The sequence below is a fragment of the Poecilia latipinna genome, unplaced genomic scaffold (assembly GCF_001443285.1).
Source record: "Poecilia latipinna isolate Pla-1442-1.1 unplaced genomic scaffold, P_latipinna-1.0 Scaffold633, whole genome shotgun sequence".
Taxonomy (NCBI): Eukaryota; Metazoa; Chordata; class Actinopteri; order Cyprinodontiformes; family Poeciliidae; genus Poecilia; species Poecilia latipinna.
The window spans coordinates 119395-130415 of record NW_015113249.1 but is presented as its reverse complement, the minus strand read 5'-3'; the positions used below and the strand labels follow the sequence as shown (position 1 = coordinate 130415).

Sequence of the window (11021 nt, the reverse complement as noted above, 5' to 3'; positions counted from 1 at the left end):
TCATAGATGTCTGTGCTCTGAGCCATTTGCAATCGAGATTTAAATTTGAAAAGGAGAAGAAATATCATCCTTCCAGCTTCAGCACAAGCAGTTCAAATGGCTTAACCACAAGAACTCCCATCAATTATCAGTGACATGCACCGGACTCGCAGGTTTAACACTTGACGAGACACGCCCCAGGAGAAGACTTGAGGATTTTCTTTAATGAATGAGACCTGTAACATTGATACCAGCTGACCCGGGTCATCCGATTAAGCTGTTCAGCTCAGGTCAGTGTTTCCAATTTTCATTAATATAATATATGCTGCTTAACGGCTTCGGGGGGGCTGTGTTTAATTTGTAGTAGCCGCAAGAAACTCATTACCCCAGTTAGATGTCCACCAATGTCAATACCGAGAGCTGTCAGATGATTTCACCAGTTGAATGAGCGTAATCTGACCTTGTTCACATTCTGAAATAAAATAATGTTGCATAACAAAATCTTAAAAATAGAAACAGCCATCTAAGAAACGAATGATTGTGTTTGTCAGTGTAAATGCAAATCTGCTGGTGGAAAAGCGAAGAGAAACTCAGGTGTTCTTCCAGTCTTCACACCATCCAGCACCAAATCGGATTAAATTGGCTTCATCTGTAATGCAGCCATCTGTCATCCTGGCAGGTGCAGAGCAGGACATGTGAATGAGCACTCAGAACTAATCTTTGACTGTTTTGCGAAAGATGTTATGCATAAAGAGTTAATAGCATCTTTTATATCTCACATGTGATTAAAAAAAATAATAATAAAAAATCGCCTCATGCCCCTGAAAACATCCCACAAGCTGCTTTGCTTATAGCACTGTAACAATGTTACGGAAACATGTGGTCTGTGTGAAAACAGGAAACAAAAAATGGCTCTAATTTTTGCCACTTCATGAAAATAAAGTAAACCAACAAACTGGATGCAATTTTCTTGATTTAGTGTTTATTTTTTCTTTGTCAGAGTGTCAGTTTGAATTCAACCCAAGTTCAAATTGTTTTCTTGATGCAAGAGATTATTTTATACTGTGAAAGCATTTTTAAGTTCCATTTTCTTCAAGTAGTTTGATCGTGCAGAAATTTCCCCCATATGTGCCTGAGCCTTGTTTTCAGTCCAAAAACATGACTTCATACTTTCTCTGAGGTGTTTTCTTTTCGCCAGTAAGGTTATTTGCCATAAATGTCACTTGGGATACAGAGTGACAAAATAATGACAACCTTTTTTGAGGCAAAGCAATTTCCCCAAAATTGAATGAGCAGTATATGTGAGGAATGAACAATATGTTTGCTGGCCTCCCAATTGGTCTCTATTAGTGCCATTCTAACATCTCTACAAGAATGTTTTCAAACGTGGAATTGGAAACCTCACAAGCAGAAGCCACAAAGCAAATTAAGATTTTAACACAAAGGATTTGTTTGCGCACTTGGGTTTTATTCTGAAACTCGTGATGAACGGATGCAGTCAGAGGCCAAAGGGATCACATTAGATTGTTGCTTAAAAAAAAAAAAAAAGTAAAACAATTTTTCTGAGTAATGCGTTTAGCTGAAACATACTGTAACTGTAAGAAATCTGAGAGTTGGCTTTTACCTGCACGTTTGGAAAATATTAGTTAAAGTGTCACTGAACCAGCTGGATTGTGTGGCAGAAAAATCCATGCGTTCCATTACCGTAGAAACTGTATCTATTTGCATGTCAAATGTCAAAGCGAGAATCAAGCTCCAATTTGACAAATACATGTCTTAATTATTACTGTTATGTGAGACTCTTGCCTAAGTGATTTTGTTAGTTGACTTACTGGTTCATCTTTCCTAGAGGATTGAAAGGGGAAAGAAATATTGCATATCTATTTTGACGATATTACTACGAGTTTTTAATACGTATCAAGACTCTTAAATATTGCGCACTGCCAAGAAATTTTGGTAGATGCTATGCTCATGTCATATCAATGACATTAATATTACAAAATTTTCATCCATCCAGTGTAGTGGTGATAAAACTATTTCCGATAAATAAAAAAGTAAAAAAAAAAAAAAACATTACGCAAAATTAGATTGTTTCGTATTAGTAGTCTGTGATTGCAGATCTGGTGATCTACGATCAATCACTTTGGTCTAACAAGTTAAAAACTACAGACTAATACAAGGGACGCATAGTTTTAACTAAGTTTAAAATGTATTTTCTTTAATGTTACTTTTATAGTTATGTTTGTGTATAATATTTAGAGAGTTCAACCTTCATAGGTTTTAAGTTTTGACAGTTTGTTTACCGATCGTGTCTCGATTGGTTTTGTCTGAATCGATGTAGTGAAATGCGTTGCTTCTGCTTCTCGATTACAACAATACGAGCTAAAGGAGTAACGTCGTGTCCGTGTCTGTTTTAATTATTCCCCATTACAGGTAAAATTCTGACTTATAAGGTTTATAGCTGTATTTAGGTTTATTACGTTTGCCGAATGAGCAGGGAGTGTTAGTGGTGTCTGCGATAACGAGCTATATTCACATTAGCTTTCTGGCTAGCTGCGTCCTGTGCTACATTTCTTATTACTGTGTGGATATAACCACAATGTTTGTGTGCAGTGTTCAGCACTCAGTATGTGACAATGTAATGTTTAAAACTGTTCTTGAAATATAATTACAACACTGGAAGCGAAAGGAGTATCGTCGTGTCCGTGTCTGTTTTCATTATCCCCCTTTACAGGGGCTGTAACACCTGCGGTATTCTGTCGCCAATAGTCAGGGCAGAGGAGACCCAAACTTCTCTGTGTCCACATTGCAAATAAATCACACATTTGTAAAGCTGGTTAACACTATGATCAATGCTTGCTGCATCTACTCTCGCTCTTTCAACACTTTTTAACCGAATGTGGTACTGAGTGACCAAAAACTGGATCACGTGATGTAAAACTGTACCATTTAAACAAATCCAAGTCCTTAGCCACTGTTTGAGCTAATGAGGCTAGCACTGACTAGATTTGCACAGAAACTTTAAGGTAGAACCATAAACAACCTACTTAGACTGTTTATTTTTGCTCAGGGTTAGTTACATTTTAATAATAACCTTTCACAAAATGTGCTCAGAAACAAATCATGCTTGGACCCATGTGATAAGAAGTGTGATGACACCTCACATAGGAAGAAGTATTTTCGGGTTGATGGAAAATAAAATAAATGAATGTACATTTTTTCATTTTCTTTTTACATCTATCTATTTAACAACTAGGAGCCTGAACAGAATAAATTAACGGAGTGATGTAAATAATGTAAATTAATTTATTACTTCTACACACTGCATGCTCTTTTTAATATATTTTAATATTATGCGCTCTAAAACTGTGCAATAAAGCTATTTATTTGGATTTTATTCAAATCTTAAATCAAACAAAATTCTATTTTATTTGCCCAGGTGTCTTAACATTTCGAAAGGATGTGCATCACATGATAAGTATGACTGACCTACTCTTGATAAATTTAGATTAGACGAAGTTCTCATGTTTTGTCAGAACCCAGACTCCGTGAAACAAAAGCAGGCAGTCATAAAACTATCAACATCATTCACAGTCTCCTCTCTTGCATGCCCCCTCAGACAATGTAACATTAAAAACAACAAGAGGTGGCTGGTCCAGGAAGCACGTTTCAGGAAACCCTGTTCTCTTAGCTTTTTTGCTGTTTGAGGTGTGGGATAGGGCATGAAATACTAAAATACATGAGAGGAAAAAACTTGCGAGGGAAAAATGTTCGGTTTGACACTTGTCATTGTCACACATTGTCTTCTGAAATAGTTCCAGTGAAGTCTTACTCATGCTGTGTTTCAGGCTTACAGGAGTTAAAATTAATTAGATGTCATGTAGGTGGAGAAAAGAAGTGAACACCCTGGCTTTCAGACTAGATGATTTTTCTGAAATTATGCAGTTTGGACGTGAGATATCTTTATACTCTGTTGCTAGATAGTCTTCCAAAATGTAATATTGACAAACTACGGTATGTTTATTCCCTTTATGCAAATGTACAGCTTCAGAATCCGCTTTCGGGAAAAAGTGTCATTGAAAGTGTTAATTTCATTTCTCTCCTGCAGCTCATTGGCTTATGATTTCAGTGCAAATTTGTCAATTTCTTTCTTCTATGTCAGGGATAGGCAACATGTGACTCCATAGCTGCAATTAACTCTGTAAACCTTCCACAGTGACTATTGTTGAAGTTTCCACTTGCTATTATATCAGTATATATATATATATATATATATATATATATATATATATATATATATATATATATATATATATATATATATATATATAATTTATATAATTTTTTTTTTTTTTTTTAAAGTCACAAAACATTTGTTTTGCTAAACTGGTCCGAGGACAGGATTGGCTCTTTGGACTGTAAAAGTGAAAGTGAAGCAGTGAGCAAAAGTAATAGGAAACATGTTAAAATGTACTGAAATATTTAATAGCGAAGCAGTGAAAGAATTTAAATTTAAGACAAGAAAAACTTAGAAAAAAATGTGAAAAACAATTAATTACTTTAGATCAGTTTAGAAAGGATACATAAATTGTATAAATCTATAAAGTTCTCACTTTAATAAGCTCTATATTGATTTCTACAACCAAATCTTTTCAACGCAGAAAGAATCTGCACAAAAAAGTGGGTACAGAAGAAAGGAGACCTTTAATTTCTCAAAAATCAACTTTAATTTTAAGAGTGTCTGCTTTTGATTTATAGTCATGGATTAAAATGCTGCCCATTTCATGTGACTTGCTGCTTATCCCATTTTACATTTTCATCAAATCATATTCTGGGGCCATATCTGTAAAATTGAGAAACCATCAGAGCTGAAGTGGTGGGATATTGAAAGTTCGGCTTCATCAGCAGTCTGTGCTGCTGAAATGAGAGACCTTCAGTAGGCTCCTTCATCCTCCATCCCTCTCTTTTACAGCTCTTCCTCTCTGTTTTTTAAACTCTTGTCTGGTTCTCCTGCTCACTTAAGGATGTGCTGAGATCTCTCTGTGACTATTTTATGTGCACTTGTGTGGAATTATTTAATTGAACAAAGCAGTATGCACATATCCAGATCCTCACATCCTTAGTAGGGCAGTAAGAGTTACTATGGCGATAGCCGTTATTGTACTCATGGATAAAATGTACTTTAATTGTGGAGGACTTGTGAATCCATTATCTGCTGTATGTCTTAAAGAGCCACTGGAGATGTTGTGATATTAAAGTAATACATATTCTTTTACCATCTTTGGGACCTGTTTGGCTTGTAATTAATTTTTCTAACCCCAGATCAATAATATGTAATTAAACTGATTCACTATTGATCATCATACAGTTATTTTGCATGTTATTAATGGCAAAAAGTGCTGCGGTGTGCAAATCTGAACCTCAGTTTCATCCTCACTGGACTGCATCCTCATAAGTGCTCTGCAATGTAATATGCAATCCGCTGATGGCTTATTAAGATCTTTACAGTCATTTAATCTAAGACTGTGGTCAATTATATCTCTCCAGAGTAGCATTGCAGTTTAATTTGATATAAACAAAACAATAGGCCGTGAAGCTGTGGTCATGATGGAAGCTGATACACCCGGCTCAACGAGCCTTTGCTAGAAAGCAGACAGTCGAGGCCGGGGCTGCCTTGCCCTCCCTCAAGGGACCTCCAGTGTTTTGTTTGTATACAATAAATAATATTAATTTCATGCTGGACACCTCCTTCAAATCGATACATATTGACCAAGAGAATCAGTTATCTTTATAGGGCGGGAGTGTAATTGCGCTGGTTTAAGGACGAGTGCCGAACACAAAACACACAAATGATGCTGTGTGCTTTCTTAACACTTGTCAGGTCATTGAGCACGTCTCTTTGGATCATAGCTGCTGCGGCTCATTCTGGACGCCACAATAGAAATGATGGGTCTGTCTTGGTTCTGTGATTGATTGCAGTGCGTCTTAGGATATTGTAACTCAAGCCGATGACGGGAAGAAAATTAATTACAACACCACAGATCGATGAACAACTGCTTGTGTCAACTCCCAAAAGAGCTGTGATTGTTCACTGCAGCCTGATTGAGGAAGCAGACGAAGACCCAGAAGAGTGTGGAGGAGGTTATGGCCCTGCTTTCACTCAGCAAACACACGCCACAGACAGAAAACACATTCTGATAATTCCTTAAAGCGACTGAAGCACTATTTCTGACCTGAAAGAGGATTGTATAAATGACTATGTATGTATATATACATATTCTCTGATCCTCATTTGAAATGCATGTAGTTTAAATGCTTTTTCAGAGGAAAAATAAATAAAGAAAAGGAACACGCAGTGACTGCAAGAGACACGCTCCAGCTTGCACAGCCTGATAGGACTCGGAGCAGATTAGTAGAATGAGAGAGATCATTACGAGCAACCTCACAAGTGACCAAGGCTGAGTCACTCTCCTCCATTTGGCCGCCTCGCAACTGCCTCCATACTCCCTCACATTCAGTGTGCCTGTGAGGGTTTGATTGTGGCTGTGCATTTCTGCATGTGTCCGTGCTTGCTGGTGTCATTCTCACTCTGACTTTGACCTTTAGCTGGGGATGCTGGGCAGAGAGAAGGGCTTAATGAGTTTGCAGGCTGTAATAGCTGAGCTCTATCTAAGGAATCATCCATCTACATGAGTCCCATAATTAGCTGGTAAGTCATTGGTCCAGCTATGCGCTTCCACTTATTATTCTGCTGACTATATGTGGGAGTGGAGGAATGGATAAACAAAGACACCTACACCCCTCCTTTAAAGCGACTGGCCAGACATTTCTGTCAAACACTCATTAGATATGGTTTGTCACCTGTCGAGCGGAACAACTTGTCTTGGTTAGTGCGGCTATTTTATTTCAAACTATTAAACATATGATCTACGCTCCCAGACACAGTTTTCCACTTGTACATACCTCGGGTGACATCACATCAAGCAAAATGCAGCTAATTAGAGTCCTTCAGAGCTCATCTTGTTTTTTTTGTTGTGTTTTTGTCCTTTTTATTCACTGTTTTTATTAGGGACAGTCAGATCATTTATCATTATTGGTGGAAAATAATCTTTTATGATAAGTAATTAAATCTATAGAAATGACTATAATCTACCTGATGAGGTTTGATAACCAACAAGAACATAACATAGTTGGGATTGGTATTGTTGATATCTGACCTGTTTTTTCTTCATGAGAACATAAAAAATATATATGTTTAATAGTATGATACAATCATTGTTTGCCAATTGTAGTTTTGTTTGTTACAGTTTGTTGTGCCTCCAATCATGAAGGGTTGAATACACTGGAGGCAGGTATCACTATTTGATTCAACAATGCACTACATTTTATCCACTCTGGTTCCAGGAAGAGGAAGAGTTTCAGGGAGGAAAAACTCTGATGTCATAAGGACCTTCAAAACCTCACAACTAAGACAAAGACTCTCTTTTCACCCATTGCTCAGTAGGGCAATGGGTGAAAATGGGGAAAAGCACGCTAACCCCTCACACACACCACCACGCCTTATCGCACTAGCAGAGAGAAAGGCCACTCACTGTCCTGAGAGCTAAGGATCCAAATACACAGGTTGCTATTAGTGGAGCCAGTACCTAATTTGGCCAAAATAATAAACCTTGATCCTGGTTTATTCAGAATTCTGCAAAAAGGAACCCTTTGAATTACAAGTTCCCAAGATTGGTGCTGGAAACCGACACAGGCTGCCACTTTCACAAGAGAGAAGAAGAAGCAGCCTATCCAGCTCCTCTCCAGAGCTGAGAAGTTTCACTGAGTTTGGCCACCTGCTAGCCAAATGATGCTGATGTTGGGCAAACAAGAACTAAGACGTGTCCTATTTTTCCAAGCTGACCTGTGCTGGCCACAATCAGGTGGTTCCTCATGAACAACTGCTCAGGTGAGAAGGAGATGTTTTTACCACTAGCCATAGCGAATGCTGATGCTCATAAACAATAATATTGTTTTTCACTGTGCTTTGGACTTGCAATAAATTGCTTCAACAGCAAAAGATTTGATTATTTTGGTCTGTTTAAGATGCCATTTTATGAGTGGCAACAAGTGCTCTCTGTCCCTTAATTAGTTATTTTTAATCCTTAAATGATCCATCAGTGCAGCAATGGATAGATTAAGAATAAATTCTCCAAAGGTTTCTGATTTCTAATTCAGACAAAAAGACATCAAAGCAATTACTCTATCAAAATGATATTCTGTCTTTTGCAGTTTGAAATGGCTATCTGGAATACATATCGACTTTGTCAATGTTATTGTTTATTATAAGCAATAACTGAGACTGAACAATTTGGCTATTATACGACTACTATATTCCTGATAATCAGGTGGTGCCTCGACTTGGTAATTTTGATCTAAATTACTAGGTTTATTCATAATTACCCTAAGCAAATATTATAGTTATTCAAACTAGATCCTCGCTGGCACAATAAAGAGAAGGTGCGCTTATAATTATGCTGCATTGTTTCACAGAAAAATGTTATTTTTTATTTTCACAGTAATTACCAAATATTGGAATACAATTTTAAGCCCATACTGCCTGTCCCTGGTTTCTAATAAAATTTCTCCATCGGTGGGGTTTACTTGAATTCTGAACAACTATGGCAAACATAGAGAAGAAGCAAAGAAAAATATTTGATTGATAATTAGTCAGAAAGAGTGATGCTGTGTGGGTAAACTCAAGTAGTAAGAGTTGAAACAAGCAGCACCACTGTACTATCACATGTTAAATATGATGAAAACATAAAACAGATCCTAAGTCAAGTAAAATCAAGATTATTTGCATAAACACATTCAGCAATAAGGCAGTTCAAAGTGTTTTCCTCTGAATTAAATTATTTAAAAATTTGACATTTCAAAGGGAAGCAGTGCAGGAGAAAATCTAAACAGGAATTTAAACAAATTTACCGAAAGGTCTGAATATGATCGTCGTAATCACAGTTTACTTCAGCTTCGCCTTATACACATCAGTGTCTGTTATGCTTTTGGGGTCATCAGAGTCAAACTCAGTCTCAAATACACTTAAACATAGCTCAGAATTTATATAAAAAATTCTGAAAGATGAAACCAAAAGTCCTCATCTGCCACAATGTTTAATATTTAATGCTAGCTGATTTGTTCAATAATTGGGTGGGCATCATTTGTCCCCCAGATATTATATCAGTCCATTGGGTAGGCATGGTTTGCACATCATGTCCATTGGAGCATCAGCCAGGGCATTTCCCTTTAGATCCATTGACTAGAGTGACAGAACATATGACTCATATGCAGAACACATTTGTCTTGAAGAAGAGTTAAAAATATATAATGAACCAAGTCAATGAATCAATGGAAAGTGATACATTCCTAGCTTTGTGTGTGATATCTAATGGTTTATAGCTTATAGTTCATTTACATGTCATCAGGTAATGACATTAAAAAAAAATCCCTCTGAGGCCATCTCTGATTTTGTACTACTGACTAATAATGTACTCTTACATTTCTTGTTTTTTTTAAATAAGTTTTTAAATGCTTCTAGTGTACCATTTTTGATGTCATCAAAGGAAACACGCATAAAACAGAACTAGCTCTAATCTTTGTATTTAGTGAAATTTTCTTTGAAAAGCATCATTTTTTGTACACCCATGTTTGTGTCAAATTATGATCTGGAAAGAAAACTACTATCCTAAAATCTTCTTGATTTCTGGGTAATGTAGTCAAAGGAAATGGCTGAGCAGTCCAACAATCATTCCTCTGACACCTTTCAATAATAATAATAATAATAAAAATGCTAGAAAGGCTTTCTGGAGTCACATTCAGGTTTGCAGAGTTTGCTGACAGGTGAATGGCTTCTCATGGGAGCGCTAATCCTCAGGTTTCTTCATCTGTGTTTGTCCGTCACTCATGTGCCTCCAGACAAACCAAAGGCGTATTTAACTGAAACTCAATGACATGCAGATGCGATCTGTGCTGAATTTGTATGCAAAGCATCGATGTGATTCCTATCATGCAGGGCTGAATGACATATCCATCATTTTCATGTAAGGCAAAGGATATGAAAAGCACACTCGCAAGAGTACGGGTGCATTAATTTCCATTCTTTCTTGCACAGCCAGTACGTGGTTTGTAGTTATGCTTATTGATGATATGCAAATGTTTTGGTAAGACGCTGGACAGCAGGCGCGATCCATTCCCCCAAACGCAATCCGCTCCTGGTTTTGCTCCTCTTGCCTTCAACGCAGCGTGTGTGTCTGTGTGTATACCTTCCCTGACTCTCAGCACTCCAGCATTGCTGTGCAAGCAGATGTTCTGTCCTCCGATGCCAATTCTTACGATTTTCGCATTTGGAGAAGGTATCCTTGCAGGCGAAGGCTGCAAAGTGACGGGAACAAGCAGAAACTGCAGCCGTTCTCCTCCTCCTTCTCCTCCTCTTCGGCTCGGCGACACAGAGAGAGTTGTGAACGGCTTTGGAGAGATACAGTAGAAGCTACAGTAAGAACCGGGGCGAGCACAAGGCAGCAGTTTCCTCCACCACACCTGTGATGCGTTGTTCTGAGCAACGGAGACGCACGAGCTGGATGCTGATGGCCACGGCGCGGCACGAGGATACATACTGAGGCAAAAAAAGACACTTATTAACGAAGAAAGCCCTAAAAGTGCATCAGAGGACACTCTACGGTCTTGAAAAAGATTTTTCCGTCTTTGTTTCTCCGCTGCTCTCTTTTTCATTGAAACTTAAGTGATTAAAACAGCTTAAAGATGCCCTTACCTCCGGGCCCCTTTGTCCGCTGCGGCTTCAGCGCTGCGCTTCTTCTGCTCGGGCTCATGTTTGCTGGCATCACCTCCACTGGTGGTAAGTTACACTTTATCATTTCGTTTATTTATTTAACTATTTGTGTTGTAAAAAAAAAAAGGCACACTGGCTGTAATAATATTAAAACATCGCACGTGAGTTGTTTGTTAGCTTGTAGTTTTTTTTTTTTTTTTTTTTTTTTTTTTTTTTT

At 37.7% G+C, this 11021-nt stretch overlaps 1 protein-coding gene across 1 annotated transcript in view; it reads left to right on the top strand.

The window, feature by feature from the left end:
* Positions 1-9113: 9113 nt before the first annotated feature.
* LOC106954160 (netrin receptor UNC5A-like) overlaps positions 9114-11021 on the top strand; it is a gene marked incomplete at its 3' end in the record, with an annotated part of 95054 nt that continues 93146 nt past the window's right edge. Inside the window, exon 1 of the mRNA XM_015043442.1 lies at positions 9114-10870. Coding sequence (XP_014898928.1) covers positions 10777-10870 — 94 coding nt within the window. The remainder of the gene's footprint in view (positions 10871-11021) is intronic.